We start from the raw sequence: 22,963 nt of genomic DNA on the forward strand, positions 1-22,963 counted from the left end.
CAGAATTCTCAGAATTTGCCAGATCATTTCTCAACTTAAATTAAAAACCATAAATCTGTGTTTTACAAAACCTCCCAGGTAAGCAATGTATGATAGAACCTTTATAAGGAAAAACAGAGAGAGGATCCACTAAATGCCATATACCTTGCTTGGCATTTTCTTGTCAATGTTTATAAAGGTCAGGTCAATTTGAGTGGTTGGTGATCAGAGACGATGCTGAGCTTCAAAGAGGAAGACCTATTGGACAACTTTCCAAGTATTCACAGATGAAATGCCACTATTTTTTGAAATTAGTTTATGGATAATACATATACATTATATACATTATATTTAAACAAGAACACATGTTACTAAGTATAAAAACTAAACATATTCTTACCATGTGATCCAGAAAAAAAAATCATAACAACTTGAATGAAATGTCGCCTGCTTAAGAATGTAGGAAATAAGTAAGAATGTCTAGGATGTTTCATTATTTTTCAACATTTATTGATTAACACCTACTATGTTACAAAACTGTTCTACATTTGAGATGAGGCAACTATGTTGTTGCCACAATCTTGCTAGAATTCCATTTCTCAAAGTGTTACTGTAAATTTTGAATTTTTTTCTTACTTCTCATTACATTCAACTTCTTAAACTCATTTCTCATCCCTGGTGTGCTTTACACATTTGTGTCTTTTCTTCTCAAATCTTTGAATGTGATCCTCATATCTGGCTCCTGATTGACACTGACACAGATGTTGCCTATCTTCCTGTCTCTAACTGGTGTATTCTACTACCTTAAACTTGTTTTTTGAAAGACGGTAGTCTCCCCTTAGCAGCAAAAGATAGATTGCAAGACCCCTAGTGAATGCCTTAAATCTCAATTAGTACCAAACACTGTATATACTGTTTTTAAGCTATATATTCATACTTATGATAAACTAATAATAAAATAGAAAAATTAAAGCAATACATTATAATAAAAGTTAATGAATGTAGTCTCTGGCCCTTGCTCTGAAAATATCTTACTGTATTCCACTCACCTTTCTTCTTGTGATGATGTGAGATGATAGGATGCCTACATGATGAGATGAAGTGAAGTGAATGACACAGTCATTGGGGTATAGCCTTAGGCTACTATTGGACTGTATATTCTGGGATCAGTGTAACTATCCCTTACTTGCAGTAAATGGCTTGGCATAATTAGTTTCAGGGGATCCTTTGCTGAAGTCTTCTTTAGGATCAGTGCTTTTTGACACAACACATTGCCATCCATTGAAACATGTTTTCTGTTCATGTCTTCTACTCACAAATGTAAAGCCTTTTCTGTTTTAACTAAGCACTTATTATGCATTATGACCATAACTTTTGCAGTTTGAGGTATGACAGCCAAGTTTGCATAAATTTCTTTTTCTTTCTTCATAATTTCACAAATAGATTTTTTTCTTACCATAGGTTTTAGCAAGCTCAGCATACCTTTTTTCCCTTTATTAAGTCAAGAATTTTTACATTTTCACTTAAAGCACATTACATCTTCTCTTAGACATATCTGAACTGCCAACATTACTGTCTTGAGTTTTCAGCCCTTATTAAGTAAAAGAACATTACTTCAATGCAGTCATTGCTGTACTGTGACAGTTGCTCTGATAATTGAGATGGCTACAAAGTGACTAACAGGTGGGTATCACAGACAGCATGGATACATTGGATAAAAGGATAATTCATGTCTCAGGAGAGATGAAGCAAGAAGGTGCAAGAATTTATCACACTACTCAAAACAGCACAAAATTTAAAACTTAAGAGTAGTTTATTTCTAGAATTTTCCAAGTAATATTTTCAGACTCTTGACTGCAAGTAATTAAAACTGGAAATTGAAACCACACATATTGGGGGGTGGGCTACTGTACAAATCACTCACATCCCCAATAGGTATTTGATATTTGTCCTAGTGAAACCAACGCAATAGTCCCATAGACTATTCTTTTCAGAGAAATTGACCCTTCTGATCTTAAAACTTGAAGCTTACATTTGTTTTATCTGAGTTCCTTCCTCAGAAAAGGCCCTTCAGGCCTCTCAAAAAAAGTATCAAGGAACTGAAATTCACCAGATCACCACATCCTGACAATGAGATGCCTGACCCCTCATTCATCATGACAGCTTTGGTGTCTCTCCCTAGTTATCATTTTCTTCTTTTACATGTGGTTACATTGTTTTCCTTGGTATATAAAACCCTAGTTTTAGGCATTTAGGGAGATGGATTTGAGACTAAGCTCCCATCTCCTTGGCTGTGGCACCTGATTAAAGCCTTCTTCCTTCGCTATATTTATTGTCTCAGTGACTGGCTTTCTGTGCAGGGGACAACAGGATCTAGACCCAACCCATGGTTTTTAATCACTAATTTTAGTTAATATGGTAGACATTCCCACCAAGTTCACAACATCTCTGATTAAAAATACTGATAAAAACAACAAAAGCAAAACAATAATCCTGAACCAGTAGTTTTTAAAAACAAATTGTTTGGTTACCTGGTAAAATTTGATAACGGGGTAAATTTAACCTTTGTTTTTAGCTAGAAAACACATTCTAGTCTTCATATTTTTCACCATATTTTAATGTTAGGGAAGCTACTGGTACTGTCTAACATTTATATTGAGGTTTAAATAACAGACCTTAATGCACTTTCCTATTCCATCCAGAGCTAAATAAGAAAATGCTAATAAGCCAGGCAATGTTTTGTGAGTCTAAATTCTTTATCTGAAGTTCAGATTGTATTTAAACCCAGTTCTTAATGAATCAGTTCCTAATGAATCAATTTTAGATTGTATTTAAACCCAGTTCTTAATGAATCAAAAATGGATGTAATATTCCTTTTTGAATGAGGTTTCTTGTGAGGTGATAAAGGGAGGGCTAGTGAGTATATCCATATTCTCCTGTAACTTATACTTTTAGCTCTTACTTAGGCTTTTTGTGTCTTGACTCCAATAATCTGATAGGGACATTTGGACAACTGGTAAGTCCATAAATATTGATTTTCATGAATTGAGTTTCTAATGAGATCATGGCTAAATTGGGAAACATTCAATTTTATAAGATTAGGTGGCCCAAGACAGATTAAAACTGGACCTCACTCAGAGCAAACATACCTCCAGATATACTTATATCAAAACTGTTAGTTCAGAAAAATAAGAGATTTTCTATCTCATTTCACTGTATATGAAATTAACACCCACAAAGGAAGATAGCAGTATTGGCTTATGTGTTTAATTATTTATTTCAGAAGTCCTAGTTTTATTCCCATCTCTCTGTACTAGTGCACATGTAACTTCTTTATTCAGAGGTATGTTTTCCTCTTCAAAATATATAATCTTCTTCATACAACCTCTCAGTGCAGCAAATTTTTCTTGGTGAGGAACATATGTCTATTTGCTTTTCACTCTCAAGACAGTCTCTTTTACAGCGACCATAACGTTTGGTGCAACGATCAGCATCCACCAAGGTGCATGTGGCTACAGTAAAAGAAGAGTAACTGAAATTACTAATCTTTTATTTAAGCATAGATTACTTCTGATTTCATAAAGCATGATGTGTACATTGTACCACAAGTTTAGAAAATAATAACATATGATTTAAAACTTCATGACATACATTATGGATAGATGTTTTTCTTACCATAGGTTTTAGCAAGGTCAGCATACATTTTTTTTCCTTTATTAAGTCAAGAATTTTTACATTTTCACTTAAAGCACATTACAACTTCTCAAAAAGATTCAAGATATTTTTAGAGTGACAGGGCAATTTACATAATCTTTCAGTTATTTTCAGACAGTCATGTCATATCTAAAATTTTTAATATTTTAGGATTATGATAAACAGTGTGGGTTACATCTTTTAATATTTATATGACATGTCCTTATGATAGTTGTAAAAAAGTTTAATTTTAGCTTTTTGGTACTGTCACTAAAGTGCATGCGATTTTTGTCCCATTGAAATTTTAACTTTTATGTCTTTATGTTTAATACTTTTCCTTCTTTAAAAAAATTTTTAATATACTTTGTTAGTTATATAATTGGAATTTAAAAAATTAGTAAATGTAAAGGTATTTAAAAAATATATGGTGGATAGTAACATTTATCTGTCATATTTGTCACCAATTAGTCTTCCTTATTTGTTGTTTTTTATATTGTTAGTTACAGATTTTAAACAATAACAGTTTTATTATAAGATATATAATTATTCAATTTAAAAATGTGAACAATTTTGTATTTTTATATGCAGAAGTGTACAAAAATCATCTTATTTTAATGTATTATTCTGACTTTAAAATCAGAAATTCTTGCACAGATGATTTTCATCATAGTACTTTATTTATTATAGTATTTTTCTCTTTATATGAACCATACTTGTCAGATATGTAGTTAACTTCATTTCTTCTAAATGATTAAAACATTGTCCCACACTGTTTATTAACATATTTTCTACACTTCTTTAAATAATTTTCACTGTATGCTTAATGTTGTTAGCATATAATAACATTAAGCATACAGTGAAAATTATTCTCACTAACTCTAGATCTCTTTCAGCTATCAATTGCATTTTATGAATATAGCTGTGGATTTTAGAAACAAAAGCAGCTTAGATTAAAAAATGTATGATAGAAAAATCATGTGCTTTATTATATTTTATTTCTTTATGTATAACCTTTAAAAGAAAATAAAACAAACTTGCAGAGAGTGCCCAAACATAAATGCTCAGCTAGGAGTGTTATTAAACACTAGGGACTTATCTACACACTACTCAAGTCAAGAAATAGAGCATTTCCAGCACACTTGTGGTCCCTTCCAATTACTATTCCTTTCACTATTGTTTCTGAAAGAAAAAAAGTCTTGATTTATGTTTTGTTTAAGTCTGCTTATTTTAAAGCTTATGTGAATGCAACAGTACAGCACATATATTTTTACATCTGATTTTATTCACTCACAATTTTGTTTTTTGAGATTTGTTCTTATTTTTCACATCTGTAATTCTTTCATTTTCATTATCGTATAGTAGCCTGTTATATACATATACTATATTTTAGCCTTATCTGCTGATGAATAATCAGGTTGTTTCCAGTTTTTGAATACTTTTGTACTTGACTTTTGGGGTACATGCTCAGGCATTTCTGTTGGGCATATCCCTAAGGGTGAAATACAATGGCAATGTGTCTGCCTAGCTTCAACTTTAATAGATAATGTCAAACATATTTTCAAATCGTTGGTGCTAACTTAAACTTCCAGCAGCATTTACATAATAGTTTTGGACATCTAAAACCTAAGAAATGCTTGAGATTTTTAATTTAGTAATTATGATGTGAATGTAAAGATACCTCATATATCTCAACTCATTTATATTTCATAATAAAATGTCCATTTTTCCAATTACCGAAAAAGTGTAACATATTTTCTTGTGTTCATTGACCTAATACATATATATTGTTTAGAAAGTGATCAATCTTTGGTTTCCTGTTGGGTGGTCTTTTTTATACTGTTTTATGTATGTTCTTTATATATTCTAGCTGTTTTCCTTTTTGATGCTAAATGTATTACAAGTACTTTTCTCAATATAGAGCTTGACTTTTTTACTTGATTTTTTTTATTTATAAAAATTTACTAATTTTAAAGTAATCAATACTATTTTCCTACTAATTAAGAAATTGTACAACTTGTATGTCAAAATTGTTAGTAAATCATTTTATGTTAACTTGTATGGCTTACAGTTTTGCCTTTTTCATGTTTGCATCTCAGGTTATTGGAATAATGTTTTAGATGTGATAATTTCAGTTTCTCTTCATATAGCTATGCAATGAAACCAGTCCTATTTATTGAAAAGCTTATTTATCTCATTGTTCTTTAGTTCCACCTTTATCTGTTTCTGGGTTCTCTATTCTCCACTGATGTATTCAAAAATTTATATGTAGATAATTTCTGAAAACAGATATATCATAATGAATCTGGACAACAACAAAAAGAAACAGAAAATCTAAATGTTTCTAAATTGATTAAGGGAATAGAATTCATAATTAAGCTTGTATAAAGAAAATACCCAGCCCAGATAAATTCACTGTTGAATTCTAAACAATTAAGGAAGAAGTAACACCAATTATACACAAACTTTTCCAGATAATAGAAAATAAAAGGATGTTTCTAACTTATTTTATAAGATCAACAATACCTGGTAATAAGGCTGATCAGGATATTACAAGAAAGAAAGTTAAAGGTGAACTTCATAACACCCTCACATGATCATTTTGATATCAGTAGCCTATATGCTAATATCTCTGATAAAGTTTGGTTTTGCCTTTACTTTTTCTTCACAGTTGTGTAAAAGCTTTATTAATTTTGTTAGTCTTTTTAAAAAACAAAATGTGACCTTTTTATTTTCTCTAGTGTCTGTTTCCATTTATTACATCTAATTATGTCTTATTACATGCTTGTAACTGTCAGGTTAATGTGATTTTCCTTTTGTAACTTCATCAGTTAAAATTTTAGTTACATTTTTAGCTTTAATTCTTTTTAGATAATGGATATAACTGTATTAATTTCCTTGTAAACCCTACTATGAACTTTGATTTGTCTCATTTTTATTACCATTTGGTTCAAAATATTTTCTAATATCCATGGGCTTCATTGTAGTACACATTTTTTATTATTTAAAAAGTATTGATTTGTAGGTGCATTGCTTCACTCCTTTACCAATGTATTGACTACCTTGACAAAGATGTGAGAACTACAAATTCTTCACTTGCTCTTTTATTCCTACTGTACCTCGGTACTTAGCATATTCTAGGACTGTATCTTGAATCATCTTATAGATCCTTTTATTGAAATTCCTAGAAATATACACTGCTGTTCTCAGTTCATTCAGTTTCTCTAGGATCTAATTACTACTAAACCTTCAGTTCTGAGTTTTAAAAATAAATTTAATATATTATAGTTTTCTTTAGAATTTAAATATCTAGAAAGAAAACTCGGTCCAAAAAAGATGAAAGATCTTATCTTCATTATCTCATTTTCTCTGCATATTAATTTGGAAAATGAGTTAGGTAAAAACACCAGTATAATGAAATTACAGATGAGAAAACCAAGATTCAATAAAATCAAGACCCTTCTTTAATTGATAAGATTGCATAAAAATTTTTCCTTTTACAATTAATAATTTATTATTTCTATTTCTAGTGAGAAATTTTACACAAATATAACACAGACATCTATTTTACCTGGTAGAATGAAGGTCACATAACACAGAAAATGCAGGAGATAGTAAAAAATTCTCATTCTGTAGAAAGAAGCTGTTGAAAAATTTGATAACAGAATATAGAGACTAGAGAACTTTCCAAAGAGCCAAAAGACATTTACCATTTATAGTTTCCCAGTGGAAGAGAAACCCTCCTTATCCGGAAATTGTTTTAATTTTGTGTACCTGTCTCTGCTCCAGTGATTATGGCTGTGGGAAGAATTACCCAAATTGAAAACTCTTGAAAATAATTGAGCTTTTGGGAGGAATCCCTCTATGAATGATAGCTGTAAGTATGGTATCTTCCTATCATTGGTAATTAATATTTAATGATCAACACAAAGGAGCATGCATAGAATAAATTTAAGGTTAATACTTATTTACTGCTTTAGAACTAAAACAACTGAACATTGTCCATTAAACTGTTGATTACTTTTCAAAATTTACTGTAGTCGCTAATCTGGTGTGTCAATTCATCGATATGCCTGTATATTAAAAATTCTTAATTATATCATGTTATCCCATTAATTTTCCCCAAACTAATCATTTACAAGACCCAAATATTAAGCCTTACTTTTGTCACTAATTTCTGTTACATTTTTCAGCTGCAACTTAAATATTCCTGAAACTCTTGTTTTCCTAGTAAATCTCCATAATTCTTCAGTATTTTTTAACATTTAAGTATTTTATTACATGCACACAATAAATAATGAAAAGATACTTTAAAATAAATAGCAGTAATTTCCTGCCCTAACTTCCCTATTTTCAGGCCGTCTGGTGATTACTAACATAAGAATAAGGATCTGGTTTATTATATTATCTTGTCTTACCAACCATAGTATATTCCTTGGTTTCTAATAAGAAAACTACAAATTTAGATTACTTACACTTTTTTTCTAGGCTATCTTTATAAAATATTTTGAAATTATGTTATTTTTAAAAAAATGTTATAGGTTATCATCAATAAAACACTAATATTTTTCCTACCAACTGTAGTTGCAATATTGTCTTCCTCATTTAAAATGAAAATATTAGCTCTCTTGCCAATTACTCCAGCATTTCTCCCCACTTTTCACATCATTCATTTGTTAAACATTTCCTTTTATCCTGTGTAAGATAATATGTGTACTCTGTGTATAATTGGAATTAAAACACTGCTTTATTTTTAGACTGTAATACAATAAGATGTATCAATTATATTGCCTTTTTCTATGTGCCCGATATCACAAAACTTAGGTTAGTCAAAGAGAATTGCTCTTGGTTTTGAAGTCAGATTGACATTATTATTAACATTATTACTATCGATAATTTCTTTTAAATTTTTCTTTTCTTATTTCTGTTTTCTTATATCTTAAGTGATTTTGTTTTTATTTTAGTTAATGATTGGTTATGTCGTTGTTGAAAAGTATTTCTTCCTGAAGTTTTCTTTGCATATAAGAAGAAAAAATAAACAATAGGCATTCCCTATCTTCAAGTTTATCTTAGTAGCATAGATGATTCCTGAGAGTGCGTCATTCTAAACCATTCTTCCTGAGTTTAATCTGGATCTTGTGTCTTTTTTTGGTGGTTGTTGTTCCTGTTTTTCTCCCTCCAGAAATGTTTGAAAAGATTTTTAAAAATTAGAATTTTTCTGCAAAAATATTCTGCCCTCACATTTAATTATTTGGGTGTTATATCTAGGTTCAAAATCATGTTTCTTCAGAACTGTGAAGCTGTTAACTCCACTAAAATCCAGATCCAGTCTTCCTGATGAAAACTCTAATGCTGGGCTAGCTCCTTTTAAATGTTTTGATTTGTTTCTCTCTTGATGTCATTAGGACATTGGTTTTTTTGATTCAGTCTCCCAAACTTTATGATTCACACATTTCTTGGTGTAAATTTCTTATGAATAAGTTATCTTTCTGGTATAGATGAGCTTATATATTTCCTTGGATCTGGGAAATTTTCTTATCTATCTTCCTATGTTTTCTTTCTCTGATAAGTTCTTCCCCCCTTATTTGTCTATTTTCTCTCTTTTGGGGCTGTATTTAAGTCAAATATTTAGCTATTTGGCTATAATTTTTTCTTTTCTCTCCTACTATTATGTCTATTTATTTTTTATTTTAAATAAATCTTCTTTTATATTTAGCCTTTGTATTTTAAGCAATTTTGTTTGTTTGCTTAAAAAGAAATATCAATGTCCTTTTCTGTTCTCTGATAATTCTTACATCATAGAATAATAGACCTATATGATAGATATAAAGGCTGCTTTAATCCCTCCATAAATACATTTTAGAGAGGTTTTGTTTGTTTGTTTTATATTACATTATATTCTTTACCTTGATCTGTTTTCTCAGGGTCTAGCTTTCTGTTTGTCATTGTGATCTTAGATATTTATGCTGCTGATTTCACTCATATGTTGGATGAAGCACTTAATTATATTGTAGGATTTCCTTGGTTGTCATGCACATCTTTTCTTCTCTGCAATGGAATTCTTTTGGTAAAGTCTGTGAATGTGGGCTGAATTGGCTTCCTACTACAAGTGGAATGCCTTAGGACTCCCCATATCTTGAAGAAGAAACCTTGCTCTTTTTCTGGAGGCAAAAGTTCCTATACCAGAAATCTTAGCTCTCTACACAGAATTTTAATTATTCTTCAATTGTAACTTTATTCCAACAAAACTAAAAACCTCATGAGGGAATAACGATATCTCTTGTCTTATAGTGAATTTCCAAGATGCAGTATTTTTATTAGAATACATATTCCTGAAGTGCAGATATAATCCATTTGGATTTCTTTGGCATTTATGTAAAAAGTCAGTTGATTTTACATATATTTTATATACACATTAAGGTTTATTTCTGGATTCTATTTAATGTTTCATTGATCTATAGCTTACTCTTTTATGTCAGTACAAAATTCTTTTGTTCACTGTAATTAGTAAAACCTGAAATCGGGTATAATAAATTTTCTTAGTTCTATTATCTTCAAATTATTTTGGTAGTTTTTAGGTCCTGTAAATTTACATATCCATTTTTAAGTTAGAGTGTCAATATCTATTTTTAAAGCCCTTTGGAATTTTTGTTGGGATTCTGTTGAATCTATATATTAATTTGATAAAATTTGACATTTTAACATTGCCAATACATGAACAAAGTTTATTTTTTTATTATTTAAGTGTTTTAAAAAATTCCTTTCAACATGGTAGTCTTCAGTGTATAGAGAGGTCTTGTGTGTGTGCGTGCGTGTGTGTGTGTGTGTGTCTAATTATGTGTTAGATATAGTGAACTCCAAGTTTCTCTTCAAAGAGTCATATGTCAGTAGGTTCAGCTCTCTTATTCTTTAATTCACCATTTTAAAGTTTAATTCCCTGCTTCTTTTCTTTTACTATTTGGAATTATAATGATGGATTTCTGAGTGTGACATTAATTTACATTTTATTCAATAATATTTTGTTAAGTTTTGAATCTGTATTCAAATATTTTGAATACAGTTTTGAATCTGTATTCATAAGGATGATTAATCTGTAGTTTCCTTGTGATTTATTGTTAAATATTAGTATTAGAATAATGCTGGCCTCCTAAAATAATTTGGGAAATGTTCTCTTCTATTCATTTACACAGAAGTGTTTGTGTTATAATGGGTATAATTTCATTACTAAATATTTGATAGAATTTACCAATGAAGCCATCTGTAACTAGAATTTTTTATGTAGAAAAATTTTTAAGTATAAATTAGTTTTAAAAATAAACATAGGATTATTAAAGTTGCAAATATTTTCTTGAGTGAATTTGAGTAGTTCATGTCTTTTGAGGAATTTTTTCATTTCATGTAAGTTGTCAAAGTTTTGGCATAAGGTTGTTTGTTATATTCCCTTATTGTTTTTTAATACCTGTTACATTTATAATGATTTCTCCTATTTTATTTCATATATATAATTTTTATTAGTACTTTATTTTTTTTAATTGTACTTTGGGTTCTCGGGTACATGTGCAGATCATGCAGGGTTGCTGCATAGGTACTTACATGGCAAGGTGGTTTGCTGCCTCTATCCCCCCATCACCCATATCTGGCACTTCTCCCCATGTTATCCCTCCTCAATCTTCCCAGCCCCTACTGTCCCTCTCCTAGCCCCCCAGCAATGGACCCCAGTGTGTGATGCTCCCCTCCCTGTGTCCATGTGTTCTCATTGTTCAACACCCACCTATGAGTGAGAAAAACAGTGTTTTCTGTTTTTGTGTCAGTTTGCTGAGAATGATGGTTTCCAGATTCATCCATGTCCCTACAAGACATAAACTCATTGTTTTTTATGGCAGCATAGTATTCCAAATATTCCACGGTGTATATGTGCCCCATTTTCCTTGTCCAGTCTATCATTGATGGGCATTTTTCTGATATTGATAACTTGTGTTCTATCTTTATCTATCTATCTATCTATCTATCTATATCTATATCTATATCTATATCTATATCTATATCTATATCTATATCTATATCTATATCTATCTATATCTATATCGATCTATCTATCTATCTATCTATCTATCTATCTATCTACCTACCTATCTACCTACCTACCTACCTACCTATCTGTCTTTTGGATCAATCTGGCTAGAGGTTTCTGAAGGACCATTTTTACTTTTAAAGAATCAGCTTTTGTTTTTTTTTTTCCTGTGTGTCCATTTTCTGCTTAAATGATTGCAGTGTATGAGAATTCCAATTTGTCCTCCACATCTTCCCAACTTTTGTTATTATCTATGGTTTTAATTATAGCAGGTGGGATGTGGTATCTCACTGAAATATTGATTGGCATTTCTTTGATTGCAATTAAAGTGGAACATCTTTTCATATGCTTGTTGAACATTTGTAAATCTTCTTTACAGAAATAGCTATTCAAATATTTACACCTTTTTCTATTGGGTTAGGTGTATTTTGTTTTTCGTTGCAGATACTGTATTCTTTATATATTAACGGTTACCATGGTTGGGAGGCAGCCTGTTTTCAAGGCTACTGTGGAGCTAGAAACGGGAGAACGGAAGTAAGGCGATGAAAATCTCATTGTTCTTACTGAGATTCCACAATTTCTCTTGAATAAAGGCTCCTTGCATTTTTTGCAAGTCTAGTTAATTTACAGAGCTCTTTATAAAGTGGATTTGGACAATTTTATGGCAGTATTTTTCTTACTTTTATGGAGAAGCAGGTTTTCTTAAATTTTTGCTCCATTTTTTCCAGAAGTCCTGCCCATAATTTGTTGCTTATTGCTACTTAAAACAACAACAACAACAAAGAACAAATAAAAATAACTTCTCTAATTTGAAAGTTAAGCTCTGTTCTGGTCAATATTCCCATGCAATAAACTACTCTGAAAACCAGATGACTTAAAGCCTAAGAAAAACGCAACATTTTATTATGCTCATGAATTGTGTGTGAAGAAAATTAACATAGAACATAATAGGGTATGAGGTGGCTTATTTCTTCTGAGTCTGGAAGCTCGCCTAGGAAGACACAGCCTAGGAGTGATTTCATATTGGCTGACTCCTTCTTATCCTCCTTTGTGGGTTCCAGTTTTCACATAGAATTATGTAAATCCTATTCCTTAGGATACCAGACTTTACCACATCAGTCTGTAGCTTTTTATTGGGTGATTTTATTTCTCTGATTTAGTTCATGGATCAACAAATCTATATTGAAAACACATTCTTCTTTCTTGTGCTTTACACATGAATATAGCAGGAAAGTGTAAACTTAATATGTCATAAGTGTTTCTTTCCAAGTTTGCTCCTCTTACTATATTTTCTAATGACTGATCACATTGTTAGGCAAATATTTCAAGTAAGAAAACTGCAAGTTATCTATACCTTTTAAACCCAAATTCACTGAAATTCTGTGATATCTTCTCAGTCAGAACTCTGCCCTAAATTTTTATACTGTCCAGATTGTTGTCATAGATTTAAGTAAGAAATATATTCAGTGGATACTTTAAATTCTGAATGCCAAGTTTGACTGATGCTTTATAATTCATAAGATAGTTTATGTTAAAATTATTTTAATATCATAATAGAAATTAATATGGAATGTGGAAACTTGGAAACCCAATGAATTCATTGAAGGCAAGGACAGAAACAGAAGCATTCAGTGTTAATGTATAAGATGAGAGAAGTTAAATACAATTCTTGAAGACCGAGAGAGAAGACCCTTAAATTGTTATGTTCAAGATTGATTATAATAGTCAGCTCTGGATGTCAGAATTAGAAGTGACTTTTCTTTTTATCTTTGAACATTTCTGTATTGTTCTAAATTTTCATATTATTTAAAACTTTTAAAAGCTCTTAAAATGTTTTAATTTGCTTTTACTCTGATAATAAAATAATAAATACATATGTAAAACAATATAACAGTATAAAGAAGTATAGGGGAGGGATAACCTGGGGAGAAATGCCAAATGTGGGTGAAGGGGAGAAAGGAAGCAAAACACACTGCCATGTGTGTACCTACGCAACTGTCTTGCATGCTCTGCTCATGTACCCCAAAACCTAAAATGCAATAAAAAATTTTTTAAAAAAAGAAGTAAATAAATCACTCACGAACTCATCTCTCCAACATAATTACTCTTAGGTCTTAGTGTTTTTCCTCTGCTGTTTTTCTTTTTTGATGTATTTTTACATGGGTAAGGTGTTAATAGATTTAATTTTACTCTCTTTTCAGTTTGGTTAGCTCTTTCTTAAAATTATTTTTATCAATATTCTGCTATTTTGTGATTAGCATCAGTATAACTTTGTGTCCCAGAAAAAAACACATTTATATAGAAACTATGAAAAGGTACATAAAAGAAAATAAATATTTCTTTACCAGACAAACAAATAGGACAGAGATTAAGAGTAAAGGATCAAAAGTACTCTATCATATGGATGGAGATAAACTTCTGCCGATTTAGTGAAGAACACGCTACCATTCTTTTTTTTTTCTTTATTTCTCTTGTACTAAGCCAATATTGAACTCACTAGTCATGATATCATTGTGTAATCCAGAAGGCCAGAGATCAACCACTCAAATATAGATTGATAACAAAAATTCATTTTTATTAATAACATTGTTATGATGTAATGTTATATAGTGTTTCATAATTATAACTTATTTTTGGTGGTTTAGCGGTGCTTCTGTTAATGATTGGCTTTTTGTATTCCCGTACCACACAGCAGGGGTTAACACCGCAGTAATAAAACACATATTCCCAACTGTTGCATTCAGGCTTGCAAGCACCACGAACAAGCTGACATTCTCTTTTTCTTTCTGCAACTTCTCTTGTATTTTTCTGTGGAACTAGGAAAAAGTAGCTATGACCATAAGTCCAGATTTAATATCCTTAGATACAGAGATGAATAAAGTAAACTCTTTAATATGTAGAATTCTACCATTCTGTTTCTGAAATCATGCCCACGCAATGCTATTGAGATTTTTCCCTTTACCAGCTAGTTCAATATACTTATTTATCCAACAATAGTGCTTTTGTTACTAGCTTTTTAAATTAACTTTTTATAAATAGAACATTTTAAAATATCTAATTTGTGTATGCTTCTTCAAGTGTAATGAGAAAAGGACATGGAAGAAATAGTCTACATGTTTTGTCTTCTAAATAATCATCTACCTCCAGCCCCTTTTTTCTCGACCCCTAGCAATCATTAGGTTGGCTGTAAAAAGCTTAATTTTGACAGTAGCCACAGTGCCAGTTTGTAAAATTGATTTTGAAAGTGAAGGCAGTAGGAAGTATCTAAAAAGTTACAGTCTCATAACACAAAACAACAAAATACATAGATTTAATTCTACATGTTATGGAAAACGTTTTTTCATTATTTTCTTAACTACCAGTTCTCCTCATTTCTTCCCCCATTAAAAAAACAGACTAACTTGCCTTAAAAGCTGTTCATGTGAAATCTGCTAATGATAATTTATTTGTTTTTATTATTTTTGGAGTAAAGCGTTGATAAGAACATTTTGCGCTTCACATCTTTTTTGTAATAACAAATCTTACCTGATGGACCACAAGACACAGTGAAGACAGAGGTCAGAAAAATACAAAGTATCTTCATTATTGATGCAGTTACACCAAGTAAAGTTGGGACAGAGTTCAAAATGTCTGAGTTGTGCTAGTCTTTGGTAAAATAAACGTGGGCTCTTGTTTTTATAGCATTCTTGGAATGATTACAATTCTGATTCATGCTGCCTTTCCAGATTGAGTGCATATTCATGGAAGTATTGTGAAATAGCAAACAAGTATACTGGAGAGTTTAGTGCTGTTACAATTTCAGTGAGTCAAACATGAATTCGTTTCCATTTTTCTAAGTAAAAAATGGGGTTAAAGTATTCTTGGTCACTAATTAATTGAAAATACATAATCAGTATCATTTACATGTTCAACCACATGCTTTTTTGAGTATTTATTATGTACCAGGGGCTGTTCTAAGCACTTTATATGGATTAATTCTCATGAAAAATTCTATAACATAGGAACTTTTAAATTTCCAATAGAGAAAACTAACACAGACAGATTATGTAATGGCTCACAAATTACACATGTAGTCATTGGTGGAGTAGAGACTGATTATCAGGTTATATGATAACGGAGCTCATTCTCTTAACCTCCAAGCTCATCACTCTCACAGCTGTGTGTTGGGTTTCTGTAATGTGTAGTTATTCTGTGTACACATGGCCTGAACCAGGCACTGTTTCTGGGATTCAATTTTATACAAATATAAAATATTTCTATATCACTGTTTCAATACTGTTATATTAACAATCATCATAGTTGTACCAGAGGAATAATAAGTATCATTATTTATATGCCATGTAATGATGATTCAGTCATGAGATTATTTTATTAGGAGAGGAAAGCAGTGTGTTAAGAATCTAAAGAACACTAGCTTTAGATAGGGAAAACTAACCTTGAGGTCTGGTCTCCAGTTTACCATCTATATATTTGAGATAAATATTTATCTATCTAAGCCTTAGGACTCTCTTCTTGAAGGCCAGATTGGTAGGATCAACCATATTCAGAGTTTTAATAGCAGGGATCAAGTAGAAAACATGTAAAAAATAATAAATGATCAATAAATCAATTTAAACAATTTGGTCCACTTTTACAAATCTAGAGCTGGGTATTTAAATCCAAAAAGATGTATCCTTACAACTTAATGATATTGTCTTATTATTAGAGAATGTCACTGTTTATATTTATACTTAATTTATATTTTAACTCCCTCTGACATCGAGAGAAACAAATTAGAAATATGTTCTATTATCTGAATTTAGAAAGCAGCAGTCCAGTTCTCTTGTCTTTTGTGTAATTCATTTCTCACTCAAAAGGTATCTATCTATTTATAGTCAAACCATGAAAAATCTATTCTGTTAATATTTTCTCTCTGTAAAATGCTAGTAAGGACCCTTTGAACCATTGGAAATTTAATACACTAATTGTATATAAACAGAGAAAAACAGCAATGGCAAATTTTAAAAAGTGGGCAGTATCATGGTGATATCATGCATAAGAAAATGACCTTACACAATAGGGCCTGTTTTTGCTTGAGTGCAACCATATCCAATTTATCTGTATAAAATAAGCCACTTCTATTGAGTTGGCACATGAATCAAACTCATAAATTGCATATTTTCCTTTATATATTGAAAAGTGAAGTTTGGTCTAATTATGCCTGAATCACATTGAACAAAGGTAAGGGTCTCCCAGCAAGATACATTAAGTAGAACCTAACAAAATGCATAGAAAGCAAGTTCACTCAGTTATTTATTGCTTACAATGGGCATCTTGTGGTGTAATTGGGAAGAAATTCAGATTCTAGATTTCTAATAACAAAATCATTTTTATTTATTTTGTTTTGCTTCTTAAGGAGGAAGAGATAAAAATAGAGAAAGCTGGGTGAGAATGAGATTGGGGTTCTGATTAAGGGATTATAATTTTTTAAGGAAGAAAGAGACAAAAATATTGAAAGCTGTGTGAGAAAGTGATTGGGGTTGTGATTAAGGGAAAAGGGAAAAAGAAGAGGTACAGAGAAAATCTTTAAGAATAGAGAACTGACTCTAAGTGTGTGAACTAAATAGTAAGGTGGATGTGCCTTCATATTTCTACTTACTTGAATCAGAATTTAGGAGTTTGAGATTTTTTTTTTCAGTTTTATCTTTCTTCTTATAATAATAGATAATCATAGGCAGTAACTGAGTAGTTCAAAGCTAGAGGTAAGGATTTTTGGAACTGTAAAAGAGAGGGTGGTTAGGCTTTGTGGATGTTGGGCTGAGAAATGCCTAAGAGGGAAACTTTTCCAGTCCAAGACATGGATGTTGGGAATACAAATAAAGGGTATGATGATGAGGAGATAATCAGAAGGATATACCAAATGCAATGCTATTCTCTTACAAGAGTTGCTAATCAAAATTTTGATACTTTCTTTAAGTCATCCGCATCAAGTATTGGTTTGTCAGTCAGTCCCTGGTTCTCAGCTTTCACATTTTAGGAATAACAGTCTAAAACAACATATGGTCTCTTTGCAGAGCAAAACTATGATGCCATTCCCATTCTTTGTTCTTCACTACCAGTCACTGCATTATTCCAGTTCCTCTCCACTCCCAAACACAAATATCTCAATGAACTGATGGCCACAAAACTTTAAAAATAAAGTAAAAGAATCTATTATGTGACTAATTCTATGTAACAGTGACATTGATTGGAAATTTGAGATATTTTCAAATCTGAAAGAATAATACATTTATTTTACAGATGATGCCATTGAGAATTACTAATAAAACAAAAGATAGCATAGGTGCCAGTAGCTGGATCTTCTGCCACAACTTTTACTTCTTTCTACTCTAAAAGCTCTTATGTACATTCCAGTGTTGAGGGTTCATATATTTAGAATCCATGAGTCTGAAAAACTAAGCTTCTGTCATGCCTAATTCTGCTGTGCCTTATAACAACTATTAAATGCTTATTGCCTGCAGGCACTAGTGTATAGCATTTACATGTGCTAACATGTTTAAACTCATGAAACTCCTAAGACATAGGCATAATGTTAGCCCCTTTTTACATAGAAAGAAACTGACAAAAAGAGATTTAAGTTATTTGCCCAACGTCAATCAGCTTGCTGGTAAGTGGTGAAACTGGAATTAAACACATTATATTTGCAGAGCTTACCTGCTAAACCATTATTATGACATACCCTAAATCACTTGGTATAGTTATCTTAGAATTCCAAGGAAACTTATATAATAAAGGGCATATGTGGTTTCCAAGATAAAGGGAATATTATAATTTATTTGTCCTCTCTCTGTATTTATTTATTTTTAATTTTCAATTATGAATACATAACAGTTGTGCATATTTATGATGTACATGTGCTACTTTTATACAAGCATATCATGCTTATGATCAAATCAGGGTGACTGCAGTATCCATTGCCTTAAGAATTGATCATTTTTTTGTGTCAAGAACATTCCAGTTCTACTCTTTTTGTTATTTTGAAATATATCATAAATTATTGTCAACAATAGTAACCCTATTGTACTACCAAAGACTAGCTCTTATTCCTTCTAACTGTATTTTTGTACTCATTAATCATCCCTTTATTCTATCTTAGATTATTTAAGCACCTTCTTACTATCCCTGCCAGCCTCTGGTTTAATTTTTTTTGTACTCACATATGAGTGATTTTTATACTCACACATAAGTGAGGATGTGCAATATTTGTCTTTCTGTGGCTTATTCCACTTAACATAATGTCCTATGTTTCCATCCTTGTTGATGCAAATGACAAAGTCTTTATCATGACTGAGTGGTATTCTATTGCCTCACCTTTTACGTTTACAACTGAGGGACACTACTGAAAGCAGAAACTTTGAAAAGAAACTGCTATTGGGAGTTTGTGTTTTTAAGAGAATCTAAAAGTGAACATAACATGTGATTGTGGATAGACTAACTGAGTAAAAAATAGTAAAAGTGTCCTTTTACTCTCTGGCTGTGAGTGTCAGGCAAGGTAAATTTCCTTTCTCAGCATCAGCTTTCTTGGGAGTACTGGGGATAAAATTAATCATCTTGAAGAAATGAAGAGTAAATTGTGTAAGGCAAGTAGTTGGTACCTAAACTAATGCTTCTTCCCTTTAAATTAGTACCCTCTACATTTGACTGTATTAACAGCTCCAGAAGTCTTAAGCCACAGTTCTATCAGAAGCTTTCTTCCTTTGATACTTCCTTGTGCTTTGTGAGTCAGAAGACTACTTATGAAAGAAAATTATTTATGTGTGTGTGTATGTTTGTGTATACAATAATGTATACTATACTTACAGTTGGGGAAAAAAAGCAAAAGAAAAAAGAGTAGGAATAAAACAACTAAAATAGTTGAAAATATCTGAAAATGCTTGTCTATATTGTCCACAATCCTTACAGAAATATGTCCCTTGCTGATGCCACATGTGAAGCATACTTTTTCTTTATTCCTCCATAGTACAAAGACCCTATATTGTTAAAAATGACCACAAACCATATGGCATTTGAGAACATGGCCTTTAATATGAGGTCCTATAAATAAGAATTTACTTTTAAGAGCTAAAACTAAAGAATAGAGCTAAAACTTCGATTGCATGCTTACATCACTTTGAAAGTGGTTCCCAGAAGCTCGTAAATGAAGGAAAAGCATTTGTAAAGTATTTCCAAGTTCCTTTTAATACAATTCCCTACTTATGAGCATCCATACCCTTGATAAGTCACCTTTGTCTGATACCTTTTGACTAAATGAGCTGTTTAGAATGTAGCATGAGCCTTTTCTTTGACATTAGAAAGAACTGGATTTGAATTTCAGGCATGATTTTACTACCCAAGTGATCTTTTTAAAGTCCCATTCCTCATCTATAAAATGGCGATTGTAACATCAAACTTACTGGGTTGTATTGCATATTAAATAAGATAAATAAGATTATGCATGAACCTGACAAAAAGGCATTCATTAATAATTTTGAAGAATACTGACTTCTTACTCTGTGTAGGCACAACTTGACACCTCAGAGTAGAACAGTAAGCAAGAAAGACATGGTCACAGCCCTTGTTAGGGCTTATAGCAAGTGAAATGAGTCACATAATAATCAAACAAATTAGTTATTTCAGATTTGAATCACTCTGCACAGAATCCAATAGTGTGGTAGGAAAAAGAATGACTATCAAGAAAGGCATTATCATAAGTGATCAAAGATAATTTCTATCATCCTGGGAAGAAGGTGGCCAACAAAGAATGTCTCATGCAAAGAGATCAAGGTAAACGTTTCTGGAAGCATGATGTGTGTGAAGAACAAAAATCAGGCCAGTGAGATGCGTTTACTGAGAAAGGGGCAAGTGGTAGGGTGAGGTCTAGAAACACACAGGCCACTTCACTCCATGATGAAGCGAAGGACTTTATTTTAAGTTTAGTGGATGCCAGTTGAGGGTTACAAATTCTAGAACTATCAGAAGGGGAGTAGAAGTGAAGTCAGAAAGGGAGGTAATTTTGGAGACTCCTTCAGTGTTCTGTGAGAGAAAAGATGGTAGCCCAGATAAGGTATTTCTCTGAGCTGATTATCCCTTTCTCCCTTTGCTCTTAACTGTCCCCAAGGGTTTGCTAGGTTCTCCTCATGTAAACCTGCCCAAACCTTTGTCTCTCACATCTGATCACAATTTAGAAGAGCCTGTCCCAGTGTTCTGACCCATTATCTGATCACTAATCATTGATATGTATCTTGTGTTTTCTTCCACTTTCTGGTCAGCCTTGAGTTGGACTCTCTGTGTCTTCTGAAGAAACAGTTCCATAATAGGATATACGGAGCCATGTGGGAGTTTAGAGTCATGGGTTTTTCTTTTATCTTATGATAAATGTACATGTTAGGGTGCATTCCCCAACTGTGTTACCATCTGACACAAAGGAAGAAACAGAAACCCTCATGGGGAATATTTCTGGTTAGCTGAGAGATGAGTAAACATTAAACAGAAAAATTATGAGAATAAACACTTGAGAAAAAAGAGAAGAGAGAAGAGAGGAAGAGAGAAAGAGGAAAGAAGAGAGAAAGAAAGATTGATTAGTGAAAGGGGGCAGTTTTGATGTCACTATAGAGAAGATACCCCCAGAACACGATGACTAGAACACATTAGAAGTGAATTGTTGCAGTGATAATTATTCTTTCATTCATCTTCAATGTATGTTTTTGTTATGATGGAATTGGGATGAAAGAATAAGCATGTAAGCATGAATTTTGGTTATGCAGTTTTTAAAAACCAAATTCTACAATTAATTTCCCTTTCAGTCAGTGAAGTGAGTAGCAGTTCAGAGAGAAAAAAAATCAATCAGGGAAGGATATATAGCTCTCAGGCTTTTCTCCCTGTAAGATGCAAAAGAATATGTTTAACAAGAATATGTGCTGGAAAAGAGTTACAACCAGTATAAATAAAACTGAATGATTTAAATTTAGGTGTAGATTTCAGTTCAGAGTTCAAAATAAAAAAAATAAAGAATTACTATTTTACTCGTAATATTAGGGCTACCAGTCACACCTTACAACCTCTTTCAAGCTTGATGTTCTCAGTCACAAGTTTGGTAATGTCCTGATGAATTAATCATTAATTCTGTATGAGCACTTCTTTACTAGCCCTATGTTTACTTGGATTATACATAATAATCTGGAAATAACTTCAGGAATACCATTCTATTGTTTTCAAGTAAAATTCTAATAACTATATTAGACTTTTTTTGAGGAAATGTGTACCAAAAGGATAGAAAACATTAGAAATAGCAATTTCCTGGTAGGCTGGTGGGCTTTCTTAACATAGGAAACTATGAGACTGTATATATGAAACTATTTAGCATTTGGATGAGTTATTCCTTTATATTTATATTTCACCTGTGTGGTACATGGTTTGATTCAGTAAATCTTAGAAGCTAATTGAATCTATGGCTTATTGAGGAGGAGCATAGTTGAAAAATTTCACTAGTATGGCTTAAAAAAAATTAAAGAGAATCTGTATGCTATCATACCAAGAAAACTTGGTAGTTTTCAACACTGTTAAGTTTTGTAATGATTTCCTGGCAGTCCACCCTGAATCTCTAGTTTACATTTAGACAAATTTCTTAACTATTTTAAACTATATGCCCACCTTTAATAATTATTTATAGAAATATAAAAAACAATGTGGGTGAAAGTTATTGAACAATTTGTTTTTCAGCCATGGACATTCTACTTTTAGACACCCAGCCCACAGGTCTCCCATGTCCCCGGAAGAGTCAGCTGTGGCTTCTGTGTTCTGCTTGATGGCCATTATGTTCTCTTTTGAAGTGGTCTCACTAGTCATCACCACCTTCTGACTTCACTCACAGCTTTGTGGTTTGCTCATGGCTCTGAGGTTCACTGCTGTTTTAATGACTTCGCACTTGTTACCTCATAGTGGGGATCACTCTTGCTCCATGCTTCTGTTGCTGTCATTGCTTCTCTAGCTGAAATCTAGGCCCCTCTCTTCTGCCCAATTTGATGACTCATTTTTCAAGGTTCTCAGATGACATATCAAATATACACTCTTTCTTTTTATACACATCCCTAGTGTGACAGTTACAATCTTTCACGTCACTACCCCAAACAATGTTTCCTTCCAATCTTCAGACTTGCATGGAACTATATGGCCATGGCTCTATGGCTCCTGCAGGGTTGATTGTAC

The 22,963-nt window shown here is 31.9% G+C and overlaps 2 protein-coding genes across 2 annotated transcripts; both read right to left on the reverse strand.

Annotated features, from left to right (window-relative positions):
• Window positions 1-3,295: 3,295 nt before the first annotated feature.
• DEFB114 (defensin beta 114) lies at window positions 3,296-7,358 on the reverse strand. The gene is made up of 2 exons (XM_017971566.4): window positions 7,241-7,358; window positions 3,296-3,491 (listed from the first exon to the last, which is right to left on the reverse strand). The coding sequence occupies exons 1-2, from the start codon at window positions 7,296-7,298 to the stop codon at window positions 3,337-3,339; spliced, it is 213 nt and encodes a 70-aa protein (XP_017827055.3). The 5' UTR covers window positions 7,299-7,358; the 3' UTR covers window positions 3,296-3,336.
• Window positions 7,359-14,329: 6,971 nt separating this feature from the next.
• On the reverse strand, window positions 14,330-15,389 carry DEFB113 (defensin beta 113). Its single transcript, XM_017970789.3, has 2 exons — window positions 15,266-15,389; window positions 14,330-14,556 (listed from the first exon to the last, which is right to left on the reverse strand). The coding sequence occupies exons 1-2, from the start codon at window positions 15,321-15,323 to the stop codon at window positions 14,330-14,332; spliced, it is 285 nt and encodes a 94-aa protein (XP_017826278.1). The 5' UTR covers window positions 15,324-15,389.
• Between the last annotated feature and the right edge of the window lie 7,574 nt (window positions 15,390-22,963).

The sequence above is a fragment of the Callithrix jacchus genome, chromosome 4, assembly GCF_049354715.1.
Source record: "Callithrix jacchus isolate 240 chromosome 4, calJac240_pri, whole genome shotgun sequence".
Classification (NCBI taxonomy): Eukaryota; Metazoa; Chordata; class Mammalia; order Primates; family Cebidae; genus Callithrix; species Callithrix jacchus.

What these genes read in the sequence shown, in the direction of transcription:
- DEFB113 (XM_017970789.3), bottom strand. Translation starts at nt 15,323, where the DNA reads ATGAAGATACTTTGTATTTTTCTGACCTCTGTCTTCACTGTGTCTTGT. An exon ending in TGTGTCTTGTGGTCCATCAG is followed by an intron (nt 14,557 to 15,265) that starts GTAAGATTTGTT and finishes ACTTTTTCCTAG; the next exon opens with TTCCACAGAAAAATACAAGA.
- DEFB114 (XM_017971566.4), bottom strand. Translation starts at nt 7,298, where the DNA reads ATGAGAATTTTTTACTATCTCCTGCATTTTCTGTGTTATGTGACCTTC. An exon ending in TGTGACCTTCATTCTACCAG is followed by an intron (nt 3,492 to 7,240) that starts GTAAAATAGATG and finishes CTTTTACTGTAG; the next exon opens with CCACATGCACCTTGGTGGAT.